At 36.4% G+C, this 24,686-nt stretch overlaps 1 protein-coding gene across 2 annotated transcripts in view; it reads left to right on the top strand.

Annotated features, from left to right (window-relative positions):
* The window catches only part of LOC131073942 (ALBINO3-like protein 3, mitochondrial), a 244,326-nt gene that overhangs the window by 195,598 nt on the left and 24,042 nt on the right, over positions 1–24,686 (top strand). For both annotated transcript variants that reach the window (XM_058010465.2, XM_058010466.2), the window contains 2 exons: positions 18,288–18,405; positions 18,656–18,718. In XM_058010465.2, the coding sequence (XP_057866448.2) occupies positions 18,288–18,405; positions 18,656–18,718 (181 nt within the window). The remainder of the gene's footprint in view (positions 1–18,287; positions 18,406–18,655; positions 18,719–24,686) is intronic.

The raw sequence follows: 24,686 nt of genomic DNA, 5'->3' as shown, positions 1-24,686 counted from the left end.
TAATTATTTAAATTAATTAATTTTGCATATAAAAAAAAATTCCTATCATCATATCCTTATAAGGAAATTATTTTTTGCATATTTTTAGCCTTTTGAACTCAATACTTTTCACCCATAGACACATTGAAACTTTAAAATGAATATTCTAATTGGATAAATTATAAATCCAATTAGTATTTATTAAAGTTGTATCTTTAATATTTATTCCCAATATGCATATGGAAGAAAAATATTGAACTCAAAAGAGGTAAAGTTATCTCATGAGTTTGGGGTCGGATTTGGGCTTAAGGTGCAGTCATGCATGGGTTTGTGCTAGTTCTCCAGTAGTTGAAGCTTGATTTTGAGTGTTTCATGGGTCAATCTTCAGTTGACCAAGAGTTTGGACCAGATTTCACACATTTATGCAAAGTTTGAAGCTTTTTTGGGGGGATTTCTTTCTCTACTCGGATTTTGAGATCTTTTGAGTTGGAGATCACTCTAGTTTACCTTCAGTTGACTTGGAGTCATCTCATCCTTGCTTTTGGAAGGCCCTTTTGTATAAAGGAAAAAAGCTTTTCATTTGGGAGGGGTTCTGGATTTTTATTCTCAAGCTTGGCAGAGACTTCTTTCTTGTAACTCATTTACAGTTTTGACAAGAAATTCAATAAAATATCAGTTTATGCCTTCACATTTCTAAGCTTATTATTGATTGTGTGATTGAGAGTAATTATCATATTGTGTTATTGATCAAATAACCTTTTGAAGTTTTTGTCTCATGCATGAATCACATGTTATGCATTGTGATTTATCAGTTTAATTGTTTGAGAAAGTTATTTTTTTTCCTTTCAATTTTCTATGTTAAAATCCTTTGCATAAAACATTTTTTGTGATATAAATCAGAGGTGTTTTTTGAGTAAAACAGGTGATTTCAAAAAGTTCTCTGTCATTTTTTCAGATCAATATGGTGTATCGCTATATTTAGGTTATTAGTTTTTCCTTTCCATCTTTATTTTTTCCTTCTCCCTTTTCCCAAAATGCTCTTTTTCCAAGGGTTTTGTTAGAATAGGTGATCCATCAGTATCAGGAACCGGCCTATTCGGAGGTCCAATCATACCAGTAGTTTACCCACAGACTCATGATTGTTCCCATGTTATCCCAAAGTGCTGGGTTTTAAGAACTTAGTTTTCGGGTGCACTTTTGGGCCTTAACAGTACCTCAACTGGCAACTTAGTTTTATTTGCTTATAATATCTCTATACTATGGAAATGCCATTAAATATATAAAAAAAGTAATTTTTGATTGTTTTTTTTCAAATTTTTTACTTTTTTTGTATATCCGATTTTTTCTCGATTTTTTCAAAAAATCTTATTTTTTTGGTTTGCCGATTAATTCCCCAAACGATTAATGCTTCTTTGGTTAGTACCACTAATCAACTTTATATTACATAGCATCAATTTCAGATTAGAGAATATCATTGTCCGTCTCTGCAAATGATGTGTTATGCACTCCCAAAGCTACAAAGACTAACTACTCTCAAAACACACAACACACTTCAATTTTCAGACTCTGATATGCAAGAACAGCAAGCTGGAAAACACAAACCAGCAACACTAAACCACATTAAAATGCTCGCAATTGAATCAATACTCCATGGAATGACTCAAAATTTATTGCAAATGAAAGCTAGGAGGTAGGTGATCATGCTAAGACCCACAAAATGCAAAATACTCACCCAAACATATTTTGCACGCATCCCAAGACAACCCTAACATGGTACGACTAGGGAAGAAAGTATGATTTGCAATATAAAAATAGAGACTTCAAATTAAGTTCTAGAAACTGACATGAAGAATCGCCTAGGCTTAGGGAGAGGATGAACAAATACCCAGAACCAACAGGGATCCACACAAAGACTTATGAATTAAACACACCTACAGCCACACTGAAAACCAGCAACCTACAACTCACACACTGAACACCAAAAATCAAAAAACATCAAACATAATCTCCTCAATGAGCTCCATGTATTCTCTTGAGTTAAGAATAGTCACATAGTCTCAATTAGTCGCTATCTTTCAAGTGAGAAGCTAAGCATTCAACTAGGTGGTAAGCATTCCTTGAAGCATTGAATCGAAATTCCGGCAGCACTTCGCTGCAATATTCATAGATACCCAAAATGAGATCCCAAGGCCTCTATTTATAATCTTCTCCCTAAATCGAACTTCCTTTCCCTCCAATATGGGATTAAACATTGACATTCAAATTTCTTTTAATTTGCCTTTCATTTTGTTTCATTCCATCTCCTTCCCAAATTGCCCAAGTGCATAGATGAGCCACTTTATTAAAAATGCCAATAATATATAAAGTGAGCGCTCAACATAAACTTAGGGAAATGACTTTTAAATATTAATATAAGCAATCCTATTTAGAAAATCATCCAACTTGCCTTAAGTTATAATTTAATTAAAAACACCATTTTCATCAAATACTGAACCTGCCAAAACAAGCTCTAAAGATATGGGGAAACAATCTGAGAGATTTGCCCTACCAGAAATAGCCACTAAACTGAGCTACAAAACCCTTGCCAAAAATAGCACTGCTATAAATAGCATACTGCTAAAATAGTAAGTGTGTCCAAAGACATTTAAACCACATTCCGAGCAGTCGTCGCAACTTACTAAAAATAGTAAGTTTGAAAAAGTCTTTAGGTTCATTTGCATGTTACACCATCGCTAAGCTCTCTGAAAACCCAGAAAAACCTAGAGAAATAAGTTACCCTCGCTTCCACTTACTAAAAATAGTAAGTTTGCCAAACTCCGTTGCTTGCTATGCATATAACATCATTGTGAAGCTTTTTGAAAGACTAGAAGAAATCCAAAACCAAAACTGACAAACTCCAACATGCAAGCCACCAAAAATGTTGAAACATCCTCCTAGAGGTAGGAAACTCTAATTTTTGCTTTCGACTAGCCTACGGGACTCCAGAATAGGCTAATAGTCAACTGAGTTGATTACTGCTAAGAAGGGGACATTATAGTCTGCCCTCCCCAATATTGCTTGTCCTCAACCAACCGCAAGCCTCAATAATGTTGCCTTTGTATTGCTGCTTCGTCCTTGTCTGCGTCTCTCTTCCTTCTGGTATCTGCAAAAGAATAAAATATACAATGCGTTAGAACTTTTTGTTCTAAGCAATGGCTGATCACATTCCTAACACGTATACTAATGCATGCATGTATATATAGTCCCTACATGCATCGGGTGCATATAGTCAGCATCACGAAAGATCTCAGAAAAAGCAAATATCAGATCAGAAGAAATCAAATGCATCTTATTTCTAACTTGTTTGCTTCATGTGTAGGAACAGGAAAGGACAGCTTGCTAGTCGTAAACTTCACAAATGAGTGGGGGTAAATGAGGCTCCCACAAGGGTTAAGCCCAGCTCATATGAAATCAACAAAAGCACCCAGTCATATCCCAGAAAATAATACAGACAAGAATCAAAATCAGTATGGACAGCAATCATTCACATCACATGTCACATGTCTCAGAAGATGTATGCAAGGATGTATACATGTCGGAGTAATCTCCATTATGTAGTGAATAGGGCAGCGTAGTGTAGTAGCAGCACCAGAGTATGGTAGTTAGAAGTAATGCTTTCATCTTTCAGCTACAGCAAATGTAAAGGCAGTTCGTGCGGTCACATATAGCATATACTTCAAAATTCCCCCCAAGCAAAGAGTCATTTTTATCACAGATATATGAGCAAATAAGGGAGTTTTCAGTCATGATACAGTAAGTCTCTGTGACTAGATGCAGTGGTAAAATACAGTCATAAGAATTTTTCAAGAGATAAATCATGAAAGAGACAGTCCCAACAGCGATATGGGCAGCAAAGAGTAGTGAAGGAAAGTTATAGTACTAATTCAAGGGCAGCTTTAATCAAATAGCTCCATTTATGATTGTGCATTACCACTGTGCAACCCAGAACTGAATAGCAAGCTCAGTCATTAAGGCACGAATCAGTGATAAAACAGTGATAAGAGAATTTTTGTGCCTATTACAGTATGATAAAGAATACATCATTAGCATGAATGAAATGAAGGAATATTATAAGTAATTTACTGATCAATGGAAATGCATGTAAAATACAGTCATGGTAGATTCAGAGATGGCAAAATCAGTCATGTCTAGAGCAAAGAATCCATTTCCATAGTCTTAGATAGTAATGGCCATCTTGGAGACCAAAGAGCACGTTCAATTCGAAGTACAGTGGGCAGATTCATAAAGAGCAACAGTTTTAAAGACCATCATAGCACATCGATAAATTTTCAGCGTTTTGGGTCAATGCTAGTGGTTGAACAATGATGAAAATACATCAGGCATAAAGTGTGATGACAGAAGCAACCATCAACGTTGAAAATATGATAGTCAAAGGGTTTTCAACCATTACAATAATAAGCCTTTCAAATACGAACTGAATATATAAAGAATTGCTAATGCCATTGTCATTTTGAGATTAAAATGAGATGAGAGTGAAAAGAGAAGCATCAAATATGAGTTATAATGAACCCTTCTCTGGTTAAAACTTAGAAAATGAAATGCACAGCAAGCTGATTCAAGATAGTAATGTGAAATTTTGTCTAAAATGCAGAGCTGTGATAGCTTCTTCAACCAAGGGAAGGAAAAGCAAGGAGAGAAAAACCTGTGGCGGCAAGTAATGGCAGTTTTATATCAAATAAATGCTTCCCATGAAACCCTCGAACCAGAGAAAACCCTCGGTGGCGCCCAACTGCAAGAGAAACCAACAAAATCATGCCCAATATATATTATCAGACAAGGATGTGCAGAAATAAAACCCACGACCTACAGGAGATATGCAATAACAAGGATGCATCCATGAAAATGCATTTACAGCCTTAAGCACAAGTTTGACACACAAAAGGGAAAGAGGAAAAAGGCAAACAACAACTATTTTTCATTTTTTTCATTTAGCAGTCACTAAACAGAAGAAATCAAGTTGATGTGTTTGAGGAAAGGGCGCACCTGAAGCAGCTGTTAATGGAAGAGATTTGCAGAATATTTTCTAGAAAAATGCCCACTCGAGCTCCCCAAGAATGAGAAATAAAAACATGGTGGCGCCCAACAAAAAAGATCAGAAGAAAATCACGCACAGCACAAGAAAGGACAAAAAATGATAAATTTCACCTGCCGTGAGAGGCCCAAAATTGACAGAATTGCAGGTTCGACCTTCAAGCCCTCCCTCATGGGCATTGCTCCAGCAGAACAAATGAAGACTTATCGAATGAGGAATGAAATAGGTTTTTAGGGTTTCTTTTTCCCTATTTCCTCATCGATGGGTTAAGGCATTTTTGCCTTTGTTTTATTTTCCCCCTCTTTCTCCCCGTGAAATGCCTAAGGGGTCGAGTTTCTCTTTGCTTTCCCCTTGTTCATCTTTATTAAGTGATTTGTTAATATCACTTAATAAGTGTTTTGTAATGACTAATATTTATTAAGTGATATTAACAAATCACTTAATAAATAGGTCTTTTATGAAGTTTTTTAGGCATGGGTCAAATAGATAAAATTTAATATATATTGATTAAAGCATTTTTATAAAAAAATTATTATTTAATTAAATAATTTATTTTATTTCATTTTATAGTTTAAAATCAAAATGCTACTAAATGAAATAATTAAATGTTTGTTAAAGTGATAAATAGGTCACTTTATTAAATTGTTTTATCATTATTTCATTTAGTAACATTTTTGCCTTAAAATATAAACATGAAGCAAAGCAAATATTTAATTAAATAATAAATATCAAAAAATCACTTTATGAGATATATATCCTATTTTTATTTTAATGGGGTCAAAGGGGGATATTTTTGCATTAATGAAGGCTTGCAGGCCTGTCAGAGATATTTTGGAGCCATTTATGATGCATTTAGGAGCTTTTATGGCAGAGCATGGGGTGGCTTGACTTTTTGTTCAAGTCTTTTCAGTTTTACACTTGTTTTTGACCCTAAAAGTGGGCTTTTGGGGTTGAATTCGACCAAGTGGTTAGGGCTTGCTTTATGGGATGTAGCTATTGGAAGCAACATACATACTGCTTTCCTTCTCTTTTTTAAGGGTTCTTACTTGTTCATTTTATTTGACAGACTAGAATTTTTAGAGTTCTTTCTGCAGAAAATGAATGATTTTGTAACACATTTTCAGGAATAGTACAGATTGGTGATACCTTTTGCAGTAACAATTAGTTCACTCGTTCCTAGTTTCTTCTGTTATTGTGGGTCCTTATTGTTTAGTGCAGATTCTTGTGAGTTTTCTTGTCCTTGGAGCTATATCTTTTCATATTGGTGCCTTTATGCAGGGGAATAATCATTTGTAGGTTATAAGCTGTTTGTTAGTAGTTATCAGTTTTGGATTGTGAAAGTTTTTCTTTCTCCTAGGACTGTGGTTATCTAGTCTCCTTATAAATTATTGATGCAAAGGTTATCTTTTTCTGGGTTGTGAAAGAGAGTTTTATTACTGTCATATTGTGTGTCACTCTTTCTTACTTTGTAGTTTTCAACATATCATTTTGGTGCATCACCTTAGGGTTAGATTTTGGTTTCATATGTCCTCCTCCTCACTCTTTTCCCTGAAGAAATCGTTAGTTTAGGTGAAGATTTTGAAAAGAACCAGCTTACTCTAGAGGTCCACTTCAATTTTAGGTTACCCACAACCTCGAAGTGTTCCCATGTTTCAATAGGTAGCCGAAGTTCACAGCTTTAGCAAAGGGTGTAGGCTTCATTGATAACAGTAACTTAAAGGGCTTGGTGAAAGCTGGTATAACCAAAACAGGGCATGAGCTCACAATCTCCTTGAACTTGTCAAACACTACTTGTGCCTTTTTTGACCATACAAAAGCTCCTTTCTTAGTGAGATCCGCGAGGGGGGCAACCATCTGAGAGTAGCCCTTCACAAACCTCCTGTAGAAGCCACATAGACCCAAGAACCCCTTTAGATGTGTCAAGTTCTGTAATGTCCCCACCTTTTTAGCATCTCATTGGAGTTCTTAGCCTTTACATTCTCCGAAGGCTAAGTGGAGAAATAAGGAGAAATTGATTAAATTAATTTCTTATTAAGTCATTAAATAAAATAAAATTAAAAAAGGTGACTTTATATTTAATTAATTTAATTAAAAGTGACTTAAGTGATTTATTTAAATATTTTAATGTTATTATAAAGTTATAAAGTAACTTTATAATAATAAAGTCACTTTAATATTATAATGTGTGAATATGTCTTTAATCCCACATTGGCCAAGAAAGTGTTCGAGCTCTCATAAGAAAGAATAAGAAGGGACTTAAGAGCTCATTTTATATCATCCATCCAGAGAATTGATATTTGTTTGTTATGAACTTGGGAGAAGAAGCCAAGGGTTTCTGATTCAGTCAGCCATTGGAGAGCGACAATTCTTCAGTGTTGCAACCATTTGAGGTGGTGAAATATCCACTAAATTTGGCATTTCAAGAGAGCTTCATTCTGGAGTTCTATTTGGGCTTTAAAAAGAAGGGAAGACATCTAGGGTATGCAGATTTTCGAATATATATTAATTGCAGACCTACAGTTTCATTTGGCAGCCATTAAAAATCAGAATTGAAGCAATCATTTCAAAATACAATTGCTGCTACAGTACCCGCGCTACAGTAAACGCTACAGTAACCGCGCTACAGTACCCGCGCTACAGTAATCCGTGAATAGTGAAACGCTACAGTGGCGTGAATAGTGACGTGCTACAGTACTAAGGAAACAGGCATTTAATTGGCAAATTATTCGTAGCTACAGCAGGAACGTGTTTAATTGGTAGTCCATTGAAGAGTGGAGACCATCATTTGCAGCAAGCATTTTACATATCAGGTTCTCTAATTTTGCTGTCATAAGTATTGAAAATTACATGTTATACCTTTGTAACTATTTGGTGTGAGAATAACTAATAAAAACTTCATTATGCTGCTGCCACATAATTTCTAGTTTGCATGCCAAGTGTTTGATGATTTGTCAAGCAGCTGTAGTTGTTATTTTAGTTACTTATATGCATCAAAATCAATTGGCATATCATTTCTATGACATTGTTAGTCAATCTTTCATGGTTAGAGGCATTCAAAACATTAATTGCAGTGTACAAGACCTAAACAATACAAACAGAAAATTCATAACAGCAAGTACAGACTTTGCAAGACAAGTGTTTGACAAAATTCCCAAGGGTAGAAATCAATGATTTAAGGGCAAAGTTAGTAAGGGTTCTTACAAGTTCTCAGGTGGAGGCCAATCAACTATCGACCTTAACTCCTTCTGCACTGATGATATGCCCAAGGTAAAGCAATTCCTTCATCCCAAATTCACACTTAGACTCTTTGGCAAACAATGACTCAGACTCCAGAATGCTGAGTACTTTGTCCAAGTGCTTCAAATGCTCCTTCCATGACTTATTGAAAATGAGGATGTCATCAAAGAAGATAAGCATGAACTTCCTCAACTGTTTCTGAAAGATCCTGTTCATACAGGATTGGAAGGTAGTAGGAGCATTAGTCAACCCAAAGGGCATGACTAGAAACTCAAAATGCCCAAAGTGGCATCTGAAGGCTGTCTTCTCAATATCAGATTCCCTCTTTCTAATTTGATGATAGTCGGATCTGAGATCAATCTTAGAAAAGAAAACAACACCATGTAGCTCATCAATCCTAGAAATAGGGTACCGATTCTTGATGGTTTTCTGATTGAGAGCTCGGTAATCCATGCACATGCACATGGTCCCATCCTTCTTCACTAGCACCACTGCTGAACCAAAGGGGCTCTTACTCGGCCGGATGCATCCCATATCCAAAAGCTCTTTTATAGCTTTTTCTATCTCATCCTTCTGCTTCTTTGGATACCGGTATGGAGTTGTCATGACCGGCTTTGCTCCTTCTAGTTCGATGATATGCTCAGTCCCTCTCTTACGAGGTCTCCTAGGGGGTGGAGTTTCAAAGACTTTACTCCTATTGGTGATCAATTCTTGAATATCGGGAGGATAGTGTCTCTTTTCTTCTATTGGATTGGATGATAGGATCATGCATTCCGCTGCCCACTCCACTTGATTATGACAGATCAGCCTCTCCATCCTCTTCAATGACACAATTTGAGGGCCTCCATTAGACATCCCTCTTAACACCACTCTCTTCCCTTCGGACATAAACTTCAACTCCATTGTTTGCAGATTGAGAGTGATCTCACCAAGAGATCGCAACCATAGTATGCCAAACACTGCATCATCAATTCCTCCAATGCTAACCACAAAGAAGTCATCCTTGACTTCATAATTTCCCAACTTCAAAGACATATTAGAAACCATCCGGTTGCAAGAGATGGTGGAACCATCTGCCACCATTACTTCGAATCCTTCAACCTCATCAGTTACAAGGTCTCTGTTTGCAACAATCCTTTCATTTATGAAGTTATGAGTTGCTCCAGTTTCAATAAGAGCAATCACTCGGTGCTCTCCAAGCACTCCCTGGACTCTAAATGATTCATTTGTAGGAAGACTGGATAGTTGTGCAACTACACCCCTATCTTCGTGGTGATCCTGAATCTCTTTTGGAACCTCCTCGTACTCGCTTTCCCCTGTTTCAATCTACTGTTCTGAATTTTTCAGAATCTGATCCATCAGCAGAATAGGCTTCCATACAGAGCTCATTGCCCTTTCCATGACACTTGTGACCCGAGGCCCATGGTTCCTTGCAAGAGTAGCACAGATTCTTCCTCCGGAGCTCTCTTCGCAGCTCATCATCCATCCTAGAGAGAAACTTCTTGGACTGATTTGAAAATTTATTCTTGTCCTTTCGATACAGGAAGGGCTTGGACTGAAATTTGGACTTAGGGGCAGCCAACTCCATGGTTCTTGATTTTTTGATAGCTTCATTCAGCATTGGTGGATCAAACGCCTTCACCCAACCCTTCAACGGCTCCTCCAGACCTTCAGTAAAAAGAACCACAAGGATGAAGTAAGAAGCCTATCTTTGTCTTGAAAGCATTCTGTGCTCTCAACTAATCATATGTGATATTCCCATATTGTCAAATAATAGTAATCTATTTTTGAATATGCTTGTTGCATCAATAATTTAATTATGAATTTATAGTTCATTCAAAGTAAAGGTGAATGAACCTTTTAATAATAAACATATTATTATATTACATATTTCTTAAAAAAAACATCTTTTAAATTTCTTATTAATATTTCAAGATTACTAATTAACAACTAAATCCTAGAAAAGAAATTATTATTAATATTCAACATACCTCAATAATGGCAGACAAGATCTGATGCATGTCAGATCTTACCTTTGCATCAATTAAAAAAAGACTATATACATGAATTAAAAAGGCAGCACACATCAATGTCTCAATGATCATATATATAATCAGATTCAATCATGTTGAAGACTATTTTGTATCCACATCATCCGTAGTCATAGAAGAAATACACCGCAAGTCACAATTTTTATCTAAGATTTGTGTTTGATAGGAAGATAGTTGCATTAATTGATGGATTAAGGTTTTGAACTATCATTGACATACAAGTGAAATGTTATGATTTAAACTAACAAGCCTAAATAATTAACGAGCAGCAATGATTAAGGAGGATAAAGGCATTGATTGAGTATTGTTATTGATGAACATACAGCTAGCAACCTGAACGAAAGATCATCATTTCCCACCAATTGTTAGCATTAGGATAAGAAGAATAATTTGATAGATCGCCATAAGAGGATTATCTATCTTTAGACAATTTATCTCATAAGAAGAATAATTTGATAACACAGATAGCTGCATCAAATGTCGAGAAAGAGCCAAGCAACAAGCCACATTTGCCAAAATAGGAAAATCTAAAAGGGAAGAGGACCCCGAGAAGTATGTACTCTATTCAACACTTACAAACCAAGCATCAAACAAAGTTAACTCCTAGGTGATCGACAGTGGCTCATCCAGACACATTACAGGATTTAGAGAAGTGCTAGACTCCATGAAAGAGGAGAATGATGAAGAAGTAAATATTGGAGATGACTCCACACATCCAGTCAAAGGAGTTGGAACTTGCACCATCAAACTAAAGTCAGGTGTATCATTACAACTTAAAGGAGTACTATATGTTCCAGGCATCAAGAGAAACCTAGTCTCAATATCAGCACTGGAGGACAATGGATACAGAGTGACTTTCATGGACAACAGAGTGTTGGCTTGGCCAAAGAATTCATCCATCAAGAAAGCTAAAACTATTGGTCAAAGACAAGGCTACTTGTATGAGCTATGCACAGAGCCCAACTTAACCCTAATCCATGAGACTACAGATGCTAATGAAGTCTGGCATAGAAGACTAGGCCACCTAAATTTTAGAGCTTTATCATCAATGGGCGACCTTGTCACAGGTCTAACTAAGTTAAAGCAACATCAGTCAGGGGCATGCAAAGGATGTGCCCTAGGTAAAAATACTAAGGGTGCCTTTCAAAATAGTACTAGGAAAACAAGTAAAATTATAGAGCTAGTTCATTATGATGTATGTGGACCCATGTCCGTACCTTCTTTGGGGTTTTTTTTTGTATTATGTAATATTTGTTGATGACTACTCTAGGAAAACTTGGATCTAGTTTCTGAAATGTAAAGAATCAAAAGAGATCCTTGTTAGGTTTAAAGAATTCAAATCACTAACAGAGAACTACTCAGGAATTAAAATTAAAACCTTAAGAACTGATAATGGGGGGGAATACACATCGGAATTATTTAAAGAGTTTTGTAAAAATTCAAGGATTAAGAGGGAGTTAACAATACCTTATAATCCTCAACAAAATGGGGTAGCTGAGAGGAAAAATAGGACAATTGTTGAAGCTGCCAAAGCTATGATTCTTGATCAGAATCTAAATGTCAATCTTTGGGCAGAAGCAACTAGCACTGCTGTATATATTCAAAACAGATGTCCTCATTCCCATCTTGAAGATAAGATCCCTGAGGAAGTCTTTACTAAATCAAAACCAGATATTAGCCATCTTGGGATATTTGGATACCCTGTCTATATTCATGTACCTAGGGAGAAAAGATTAAAATTAGAGCCTTCTGGAAAAAGGGGAATCCTTGTAGGATATAGTGAAACCTCCAAAGCCTACAGGATCTATATACTTGGTCAAAAGAATATTGAACTAAGTAGGGATGTGATCTTTGAAGAAGACTTGGTCTTCAAAAGAGCCCAAAGCTCACTAGAGCCTGAAGTCTATATCCCTACCCCTAGCATAGATGAAGATCCTACTCCTGAGCTTCAGAGGGAGAATCTTGAGGAAACTATAGGTGAAACTCAAAATCCACCTAGAGAAAACCTCAAGAAAAGACCACTATGGGCCACCAAGACTGTAGCAGAAGCTCAGAAGTTTGTTGCTCCTTCAGGAATCTTCAGGGAAAGCAAAAGGCCTAATAAATTCACTAACTATGTTGCCCTTATGAATGATCTCTCTAAAACTGAACCAAACAATGTATCAGATGCACTTGAACATCAAGTATGGAAGGATGCCATGTCTGAAGAGTATCAGTCCATTATGAAAAATGATGTTTGGGAGATTGTTCCTAGGCCAACCAAGAAATCTGTTGTTTCATCTAAATGGCTGTTCAAGATCAAACATGCTGCAGATGGCAGTATTGAAATACACAAGGCCAAATTTGTAGCTAGAGGGTTCTCACAAAGGGAAAGAATAGATTATGAAGAAACTTTTGCACCTGTTGCTAGGTATACATCAGTAAGAGCTGTATAAGCCATTGCAACAACAAAGGGGTGGAAGGTACACCAGATGGATGTTAAGACAACATTTCTAAATGGTGAGATCTTAGAAGTCTACCTAGAGCAACCTGAAGGGTTTGAAATTCATGATGCAGAGTCTCATGTATGTAGACTCAAGAAAGCTCTCTATGGACTTAAACAGGCTCCCAGGGCCTGGTATGAAAGAATTGACACTTATCTCTCAGGACTAGGTTTCTCTAAGAATGATGCAGATCCTAATCTCTACTACAAAAGAAATAAAGGTGATATGCTAATATTGATTTTATATGTTGATGACTTATTAATCACAAGAAATGATCACCTTATAGATCAATGCAAGAAAGATCTATCCAAAGAATTTGATATGAAGGACTCGGGACTCCTTCATTACTTCCTAGGGTGGGAAGTATGGCAGAATTCTGACAACATTATACTAAACCAAGGAAAGTATACCTTGGACATTTTGAAGAGATTCAGAATGCTAAACCGTAGGCCCATGACCTCTCCTATGGAAACCAATTTACATAAACTTAAGGAAGCAGTAGCATAGTCACAACCCACTGACCCTACTCAATACAGACAGATGATTGGGTCCCTGATGTACCTGGTAAATACAAGGCCAGATATCTGTTATGCAGTTAATGCTCTAAGTCAGTTTATGTGTGAACCTAAAGAGATACACCTGGTTGTAGTAAAACACATTATGAGATATCTACAAGGTACCCTAAACCTTGGTCTCAAATATGAGAAAGTTGATATAGACCTACATGGATTTACAAATTCAGATTGGGCTGGAAGTGTGACTGACAGAAAAAAACACTTCAGGGTGTTGCTTCAGTCTAGGTTCAGCTATGATATCTTGGATCAGTAGGAAGCAGTCTTCTGTAGCTCAAAGCTCCACCGAGGCCGAATACATTGCAGCTTCTATGGCTGCTCGAGAAGCAGTATGGCTTAGGAAGTTGCTTGTGGGGTATTTTGGAGAGCCTATGAAACCCACTGTTATACGTTGTGACAATCAGAGCTACATAAAACTTTCAGTAAATCAAGTGTTCCATGACAGATCCAAGCATATTGAGATTCCATACCACTATGTGCGGGATATGGTAGATAGGAATGTGATCCATTTAGAATATGTTTGTACAGGAGATCAAAGTGCAGATATTCTAACTAAACCTCTTTCCAGAGTGAAAGTTGATCACTTCAGAAAAGGTTTAGGTATGATAGAAAGGTAATTTGCTTTGTAAATTCGTATTTGCATATCAATAAGATGTTTAATGTGTAAACTTCTTTGTCATGATAGGACATTTTGGACTTTATCCCCTGGGTTCATATCTAAGAGGTGACGATCTCTCAAGATAATGAACACTTGTATGTAGACATTATAAGGTGACGTTCTTATGATGTCCAAACTAGTTATCATGATTGGATCTTTGGTGTGTCATGGATGTGCCATGATTGTGTTGTGGTAAAACATTTGTATAAGGTGTTAGTGCACACACCACAACTTGGATAAGATGAGAATTTAATCTTTCTCATATGATTATCCTTAAGTATTGCGTGTTTAGGCAATACTGATATCACATGCTTAGGTGATATGCTGTCATCACAAGATTGACGTGATGAACATTTGTATCATGTGTTTAGGTGATACTTCATATCATGTGATTAGGTGATATGATTTTCTAGAGAGTTGATTGTGTAAAGAATGCTAACCATCATTTGAATTGTGATGCTTGATATATTGTTTGCATTTATCTTACCTAGCTAAGAGGGAGTGTTAATGCATGATAGCTTTTGTAAGATAAATGATTGAATGAGAGATAAATGAAGTCTCTCATTCAATCATTTATCCTATTGATAATTATAATGAAAAACTTCAAGCTATTAATCCTTCATTTGATAACCATTCATCATTTGTATATGATCAATCTACTTAGTTCGATCAAATGCTTATCTATCGATAATCATCCTATAGCATAGAATCCCGATTTAATATTGGTTACATTATTTGTGTTCACCGATTATTAAATCGGGCTAACCAATGCAATCCGATTTATATCGGTTAACATATTTAATAGTAAACAAATGATTATCGGATCCACCAAACACCAATTAGTTTCGGGTGTCAATGTAATCTTGCACCGATTGATATCGGGTTATGTATGCACCGATTAATATTGGGTGGCAAGGTAAATACGCACCGATTGGTATCGGGCTGTTAAGTTAAGCATACACCGATTGGTATCGGTTGTTAAACATACACCGTTTGTGATTACTGCGATTAGCAAAGGGGCACGATCAAGTAATGTCTTGATCGTACCCAGCTTGCATATATTTATCAAATGGCATTTGTGAGAAAGGACATCGAAATCAGTAAATGCTCCTCTCACCTGCCATACAAAAGAAGATAGTCAGATTTATAATATAAATAGATAATACATAGAACAAGATAATATCAACTAGAATATAACTTGCATATTGAATTGAAAATTGAATAACATTTACAATAAGTATGTTGAAATTGATTAATTATGGCTAAAGAATGCCTAAACCCATGAGGGGACATTACATCATATCACTTATCCGTCTCCTTGTGTGGCTTTGTCATGTTGTTTTTCTTTCTTTGTATAATCCTCCAATCTTGGAAACTGCTTGCAAAATAAGGCCCATGCCTTAATCCATTGATTTGGTAGGCCATGTGTGCAAACAAGACTGACAAGGGAAGGGATGAATTGATGCAAAAATGGGCTCACAAGTGAATTTTGGGTTTTGGAAGGCTGACTGCAAGTAAGAGAACATTACATGTGTAGAAAAACAAGAGCATTAACTTGCAATTGTGGAGAACAAACATGCAACTTCATATGTGTAATGAGCAACTACAAGTTTGCACTTGTAATTGGATCTTTAAGACTCATTTTCAAGTGTTTTTGAGTGCATTTTGGACCAATTTCAGGTTCTAGAAGGCTGACTACAAGTAAGAGAACATTACAACTTGCACTTGTAATTGGGTTTTAAAATCCCGATTGCAAGTAAATAGGAAAAAATTGCAAGAGGGGAAAAACATGCAAATTCACAAATTGCATTCAAAGAACAAAATGATTTGGGAAGATCCAAATAGCTCTATAAATAGACACGTTGAAAACCCTTGGCAACTAAAAACGAGGTTTGTTTCAACCTCCAAGCAAGAAAAACGACATGAAGAGGAAAGAAGGAATAACGCACAAAGGGTTTTTGCTCTCCATGTTGGAAGGAAGGATAAAAAATGCCTACAAACTCGTTGCAAGAGAGACCCAAACCAAACCAGCGAACACGTTGCAATAGAGATCAAAAAATGTGGCAAAACATGTCTATTATGCCCAGCAAATGGAGAAAAATCCTCCCATGTCTCTTACATTCAACGCCCTCCTCCTAGCAAATCGGATTCAAACAAGAAAGCCACAAAAATTGGGATCTTGGAGCTATATGTGCAGGTCAAGTTCTTCATTTGCGACTCCAAGTAAAAATGCCCTTCAAAAAGATGCAATCGGGTTTCTAAATCCCCTTTGCAAGTTAAAAATAACATTACTTTTCCTTCATTTGTGCAAATTCGGGTTTCTAGGAGAAATAAGCACAAAAAGAAACAACAAAACGACTTGTAATAGGGAAATAAAATCCCTATTACAACTAAAACAATAAAACATAAAAACTTGTAATAGGGAAATAAAATCCCTATTACAACTTAAAAACATAAAAACACATAAAGATTTGACATAGGGAAATAAAATCCCTATTACATCTTAAAAGCACAAAGTAGGAACTTTTATGAGAACTTACAAGTTCTCATGAAACTTGTATTTTAAATTCACTTGCAATTTGTCCAAAAAGTTCATACAAACAACTTAAAAGACAAAAAGGGAAATGGAAAACAAAAAGCAAGTTACAAGTTACAAGTCTTTTATAAAGTTCACTTGTAATTGCTAGAAAAAACCCTTACAACTTAAAAAAACCAAAAGAAAACTCCTAACTTGCAAAAGAAGGAAAAATTCCCACTCGTAGTCAAGAGGAAAAAAACCCGAATTTAAAGGAAAGACATAGAAAACGAACTCGGAACACGATTAAATTTGAAACATGGATCAAGGATAAACCAAAGATCAGTCTAGTTCAACAAGAAGCAAAAATTTTGCCTTGAAAAACGTGCCTTAGAGTAAAATCTCCAACTTGCAGTGTCTGCTCTGAAACCCGAAATTGCTCAAAAAGCTAGGAAAATGAAGGCCATAACTTACCAAAACTTGGATAGTGATGGCAAAGACACCCCTTGATGATTTGACACTAACAAATGTGAGTTTTGTACCTCGTAAAATGTGCCTTGGAGACAAAAATGACGCTTTTAAAGCAAAAAATGTAGGGGTTGTCACATTTTTGAAAATGAGGATAACATGTAAAAACACCATCAGCAGTTCCACCACTCACAAAAGGACCCATACAGAACTTGGCTGGACCCAAGGACTGCCTAAACGTAAAAACCAAAAAAAAAATAAAAAAAAATTTAATAAACAAAAAAGTGCCAAATACCTAATTTCATCCTTAAGTTATAAAATTGTGAAATTGACTTTGTTCCCAAACCCCCACGAGGGGTGTTGCCTCTAGACCCATGTGAGGACCCCTCAACCTCATTAGGGTCTCGACTTTTAGACCCCCTCTAGTTGGCATCCTCAAATCTAGGCCTTGGTTTCACCATCCTTGAAATCCATCCCCACAATGCTTCATCCCTTCATCCTAAGACTTTGTGGAATATAGCTTATTTTGCATATAGTTAAACATTTCTATAGGTTGTGAGTTATTCAATTGAGAGGAGTTGGAGCACATACTCCTTTATCCACTTGATGAAGTCTAGCCAATAGGGTCCAAAAGAACTTTAGATTTGGTATTTGTGAACTCCAACTTGCATCTCTTGTTACATAAGAAACTTGATTGCAGTGAGGGTGTTACGAAGAATTGAAATCTAATGGTTGAGTGTGCTGGCTTAGATGATATTGTTGAGCAACTTGCTGAAATCTCTTTAAATGAGGCAGCTTCTACATATGACATGACTAGTGGAAGTGAAATTGTAACTCATTGTGGTTCAAATGAAACTGAACGAATGTTGACTTTGATGCTCAAAGAGCAATATGAAGATAATTGAATATTGATTGTAATGTCCTTTGTGTACTGATGTTTGACAAATCATTGATTTATGAATTTATGAGTGTTTTCCTTTTTTCCAATTATGAGGTATTTAAATATTTTGTTTATTGACAATTATGAGTATCACTGTTCTTATAGTTTTAATATATAAAAAATTATAAATTCAACTTAGGCTATAAGTTCAACATGGATTAGTAATTTACTTTGATATTCAAAATAAATAAACTTGCTAATTATCTTGTGTTACTGTCATTTTCTCCTCATGTATTGTTGCAAATGTCGGTTGTAAATTTGATTAATATTTACTCTTCTACCTTGTCTGCAGAGAAGCCATAGAAAAGGATCCAGAAAGTTCAGAACCCTATATTGCAATGGGTGCAGTTCAATTTAAGAAAAAGTTATGTGATGAAGCTGTCAATCAATATGAGCTTGCTATTTCCAAGGTGAGTAGATGTGACTAAATAGGTTGTTGGGTATGGATGGCCTTAAGTATTGTAGTACCTTGCAATGTCAGATTTTAAAGCTCACTGATGATAGTCATACCATAAATGGAATTGCTGAACTGAATCATAAATATAAACTGGCAATAACCAGTTTTTGTACAGTGATTTAAACCTGTCAAACACAGTTCATTATTTTTGTTTCATAGTTTTTTTACATCCTATAATTCAGCACTATTTGTGTTTTTTTCAGGCTACAAATGATGATGTTTTGGTTGCTGTACATCTATATGCCGGGTTTGTACTACTATCTCAGGTAAAGCCTATAGGACTATGCTTATTTTTCTGTGGGAGTAATACAAATCACCTCACTTTTATTGCAAGTATCAATATATATAAGATTGTTTGCTGCAATAATGTTTCTATATTTTACGATTGTCATTTATATGGTATGTAATCTTTGAGTTTGATTTTACAGTCTTTAAAAATGTTTGCTTTGACTTTTGAAAGCTTGCAGGTTACACATTTAAATCTTAAGGGTTTAGGCAAGTAGCAACACTACTATTAGTAGTTTAGTGGACATAGTACATACTATCTATAGAAGCTATTTTAGTCAAAAAGGAAGGAGTTATCACATTAGTTCTCTATGTTTGTCTGTATTAAAGCTGTCAATCAATTCCCAAATGCCATGTAAGTTAAATTATGGGACATGGTGAAGATGAAATTTGAGGTCATTTTAGCAAATTCTTCTCATAGGTACAGTCCCTTCCAAAGATATTTTAGAGATGATCCTTTGCAGAGAGCTAATGTGGAATCAACTTTAGTCTATATAAGAATGGATTATTAATATTTATCTCAATTAGATTGTATTAAATCTGTCAAACAACTTTCACTGACCATGTAAGTTCTTTATGAGAGATGTTGAAGATGAATGTTTGTGTCATTCTCTAAAAATATTGGAAAGATAAAGATTTGTCAGGAAGTAAATTTGCTTTGGTACCCTTGTTCATTATTTATTTAAAATGTTATTGGATACGCTACCCTCCCTGCCTTGCTACGTGTTGACCTATTTCACACATCGCCCCATTGCGAATGGGGACCCCCTAGTAGTTTGCTTTTTAGGGTTTTGGTCTTAGCTCTGCAATTTCATAAGTCGTTTCATTGGGAGTCTAAGATAAGGGTTTTTTGATAAGTCATCCAGAGACAAGTAGAGAATTTGTTCTTAGAATACTATCAGAACATTGTCAAAGTGCTTAGAAGGTCTGAAGAACGAAGATCGCAATTGCTTTGGGTCATTTCTGACAACTTTCTATTTTTAGAAATTTTTGCTTTTTTGTTTTTTTCTAAATTTACAAAGTTTTGTTTTTGGCATTTTGGGGCCAATCCGGGAAACAACTTTTTTGGCTTGCTTTTTGCTTTTTTCTGCTTTTTTGAAAGTAGAATTAGGGTTATGTTCCTCAGGCCATATGATCAATACCCATGTTGTTAGAATCGAAATTTTTTGCCTCTTAAGTGTAAAAAGAAAGGTGAAAACCCTAATCTAGGGTTTTGTTCCAGATGATCCAGCATCAATATGGCAGATCCAATTTAGACATGGCAAAATCTAACGGATGTTTGGAAGAGAAAAAAAATGGCATAAGGGTCAAGCTCGCCCAAGGCATGAAAGACATGGCCAATGATGTGTCAAGTCCGCCTTGGCATAAAGCTCTTCAACTCCGCCTAAAGCATATATGAAAGCATGGAAAACATAACTTAAAGTCTGCCCACTCTTGGCTTCACTCCCATGAAGTCTGCCCAAGGAAAATTTGAGGTTGGCAAAGTAAATTGCACAAGGCATAGATGGCCAGCCATCTCTAAAGTACGCCTAGCCAAGGGAGAAGGTTGGCAAACAAGTATTAAACTCCTATCTGCAGTTAAGCAAGGATGGCAAAGGTTAAGTAAACTCTTATCCGTAATTAAGTCAACAACATGAAGAATGTCCACACTTGTGCCAAGCCCGCCTAGGCATGAAGAATATGTCCAAAGAAGCCTAAACTCTGCCCTCTCGAGGAAAAACATGTCAAAACACTTGCCGAGTCCTCCTAGACCGAGATGACAAGGAAAAAGCATAATTAAAAAGCATGGTTTAGATTGTCCAAGACAATAAAAAGTCCGCCCATGATGAGATCAGGAAAAACAAAACAAAGAAAAGCATGTCCAAAGACTATCCAAGTCCGCCCAAGAAGAAAGCAAGAAGTTTGGAAATATGGCAAGACTTGCATAAAGTCTGCCTTGGCTTGTTAACTTCCAAGTCTGCCTAGCTGAGAAAGAATAAAAGCAATGTCCAAGAGGATTCAAAGTCCGCCCAGCTTGGAAAATATGGGAAGGATAAAAGCAAAACAAAGAAAGACATAATTTCTTGGCCAAAGATTAGTAAAATCCGCCCTTAAGGCAAAGATTATAGAAAGACAAAGGACAAAGCATGAAGGTTTAAGTTTGTCCACAAACAAGGGATAAAATCAAACAGTTGTCCAAACACCTTGGAAGTATGATCAAGCACATAAAAAGATGGCCACACAAACCTTAAGTCCGCCTTGTCTAAGAAACATTCAAGTCCGCCTTGCTTAGGAGATGGCTGATGAAAGGTAAAGTCCGACCAAGGCACATGTAAAGATGGTTTGCTAAGTCCAAGGTCTGCCAAAGAAGAAAGCAAAGTTTGCCAAGACATGGCAAACAAGCATGAAAAGTCCGACCAAGGTCAAGACAAAGATAAAAACAATGTCCAAAAGCAATGACAAGATCACCAAACACATGAAGAGGGATGTCCAATGAACTACAAAGTCCGCTTGGCTTGATGAAGACTACGACAAATACTATCTAAAGTCCACCAAGGTGAAGTCATGTCTAAACCAAGGGTAAATTGCACAAGGTTTGGAAGTTGGCAAGACATTAGACCTTCAGGTTCGACCTAGGCATAAATGGAATATGTGAAGATAGCTAAACAAGATGAAGCATTCGCCTATGGCTTAAGGATTAAACATGGAGATGACCAACTTGCCATGACAACAAAGAAAGAATAATGACTAGAGGAATAACAATTTTGATAAAGTGGCACATGAAATCAAGGGTCAATTAATTGAATGGGTTGGAAAAATTAAGCTTGACACGGAATATTTTTAAACTTTTCCAATACGTAGGAAAGATTTTCGAAAATTTAACATTGGGAAATTTTAGAATTTGAAATAAAGATCTAGAAGATTCTTTGGCTAAGAAAGAATCCTTGAGAGAAATAAAACTTTCCATTTTGGAAATATTTAAAACAAAAAACAAAAAAATGAAAAAAATAAATAAAAAAAATTAAAGCTCCTAAAATTGAACCTCTCAAACTCTATATTAATTCGACCTATCACTCTCAAATTCACTATCAAGTTGAAGGTTGAAGATTGAAGGATTTTATTCTCTTAAGTTTTTGAAAGACAAGTTTTGGAGGTGAATTTTGAAGATAAAGTGAAATTTTCAAGGTGAATTCTGGAAGACAGAGATAAATTTCTGAGTTGAAGCAAAATTTTCCAAGTGTTGGAGGCAAGAAGTAAAGTGTTTTTTTTGAGTTTAAGACATAATTTAAAGATTTGAAGGTAGATTTTCAGTCACGAGCAATTTCGAAGGTTCAGAATCAAAGTCTGACTGATTGATTACACCCTTTTCTGTCTTACTGATTTTTGTGAAATTCACCAAGTACTTGGCCAAAATTATTCACTATCAGTCTGCTTTTTCACAAGAATTTAACCTTTTGACAAGCTGGAAGTGAAATTTTCAAGTAAAATGTCCAAAATCAGAATTAAAACTTTGAATTTTCTTGAAAAATAATGTTAAATTTTCACGTGTTTCGCAGGTTAATGACTACCAAGGGAGCACCTTCCAGAAAAGAACATATGAAGTTCGCTAGTAAGGGATTGCAACCAGAATCGAAGATCAATTCAAAATGGAAGAATGTCAAAGACGCCAACCTCGGGCACGTAGATGTCAAAGAATTCAAAAAGAGGATGTATGGGGAAGGTGGATTGTTGCCAACACCTATTGCTCGCCAGATGATGAGAAATGGCATCATCCAAGCAGTTGGATTTCCACCGGCCATGGAATGTGCAGAACTAATGGTTGAATGTGCCTTACACTACAATGCCCAAGAGAGAGAAATTATTGCACCAAATGGAAGAGTCTTGGCTCGTCTCAGAGAGTTGGTCATTCAAGAAGCCTTAGGGATTCCGAGCTATAATTGAACTTCATAGAAAACCAAGGAAGAAAAGAAGAAACTCTATGAAAGTCAGCCTGAACTTTGTATGACAAACATTAATAAGTTATGGCTGGAAAAACCAAGACCTAGTTTCAAGGTGCCAAAGAATTTATTTCGCATTGACTTCAAGGAAGACTATGACAATCTCGTCTTACTGTTGAACAAAGTAATGGGCAACCCTCAAGGTGTGCCATTTGAGACATGGATGTATTACTTCATTGATGAGATCACTTTCGGAGTCAGGATATTCAATTGGTCTAGAATAATCAACGACAACTTGGACAAACAATTGAGAAATTTGGAAAGGATAGAGTCCTTTTATATGAGCTCCTACATTGTCTACCTATTGGCAAAAGACTAGATATACAAGAATGATTTGCAGAGGCACTGCTAGCAATGGCGAAAAATGAGTTCAAGTCTTATGACTGCTATCTGTAGCTGCAGCTGAGCGTAAGGGCCCACTTCCTCCTATGACGAGAATGCAACTCTTTCTCCTATAAAATGGTCAGAACCGGAGCATGCAGATTTGACCACCTTGATGCAGCAAGTTGTAAAGTATTCGAAATGGTGGGTCGATCAGCAGGTCCATGGGCTAAGATGAAGGAATATGACCTTGACTTATAACCTGATGGGTGAAGTAGAAACATAGTCTTCAAATGCAGAAGCATCTCAAAATGCCGGACCCGTTGAAAGCACCAACTCTAGAAAGAAGAAGAAAGAAGTTGGAATCTCTTCAAAGATAAAGGACAAGACAAGTATAAATGAAGAACCTATTCAGAAGAAGCAAAGGCTGGAACCATCTTGTTCTACCGCATCTGGGAATAGAAATAATATATAGACTATTGATTAGTCGTTGGTTGAGATACAAATTCCTTCTCCAATCCATGGAGAAAATGTAGAGTCAATCCATCAGGAAGTTGAAGAGCCACCATCTCCTACAGGCACAAAAATATTGGTGTCAGATAATGAAATGGATGTTCTGAGCAATTAATTTCAGGAGGGAATGATTTCTGCTCTTTGAGGAGGCTAGAATATGCCATGTGAAGAAGATGATTAGGAAGTGGAAGGTGTTGAACAACCTACAGTTCCCGACTGGTTGAAAGAAAGAATGAAAATAAAAGCCCTAGTAGAAGTTCAGAAAGAAGAAGATGGCATGGCCGATTTCTTGGCCAGGCTAGGGAAAGTCGTTGCAAAGATGCCCACCAAATTTTTTTCCACAATCCAGAGAGATGAAGCAAGCAATTGTACAGCTCAAATTGTTGTACCAAACGTAGACAAGTCAAAGGGGGATATTACTCCTTCAGAATATAAGATTAACACCATTGACTTGGGACCAACGACAAAAGGTAAAGAGGTGGAAGATTTGTATAATTCAGTTGATTCCATGAGGCGAGGTTAGACAAGGAAATTGGAAAGAAAAGAGAATACAAAAGGGAAATTGAGTGCTTGAGGGAATCAATTCAGCACTTGACTAAACCACTCAATCAAGGCGATGCAACAACTCCTCTATTCTTGAATTCTTCACAAAAAACAATTGGAAATTTAGAAGAAGAAAAGGTGATGACAAGAGAAGCCAAAGAATGGATGGCAAAAGGAAAAGAAGCAGCAGCAACATTTGCAGACAAATTGAGATTGACATATGGGCAGACTTCCTTCCTATTCTCCAGAATTGCAAGCATGGTGAAAGCATGGAGTGACCTCCAGGACATTCAAGACAAGTTTATCCCGTGCCTTAGAGTATTGAAGGGCATCCATAAACAAGAACTGATTAACAAAGAGATAATTGTAGTAGGGGCTGCCTATGATTTTAATGCATGGCATTGGACATTAGTTACACACAGTGAAGTTCTGGAGAAGGTAAAGGCGGATAGTGCTAAGGCCAAGGAGAAGATAAAATAGATTCAGGATAAGATCTTCCTTGTAGCTATAGATGTGCTCAAGAAAGAAACAATCAAAGAAAGTGATATGCAGTTGGAAAGCCTAAACCTCAGAATTCAGGAGATTTTGTTCCCCA

Source organism: Cryptomeria japonica, chromosome 9 (assembly GCF_030272615.1).
Source record: "Cryptomeria japonica chromosome 9, Sugi_1.0, whole genome shotgun sequence".
Classification (NCBI taxonomy): Eukaryota; Viridiplantae; Streptophyta; class Pinopsida; order Cupressales; family Cupressaceae; genus Cryptomeria; species Cryptomeria japonica.
The sequence above is the reverse complement of the archived record's forward strand: the minus strand, read 5'-3'. Positions and strand labels throughout refer to the sequence as shown.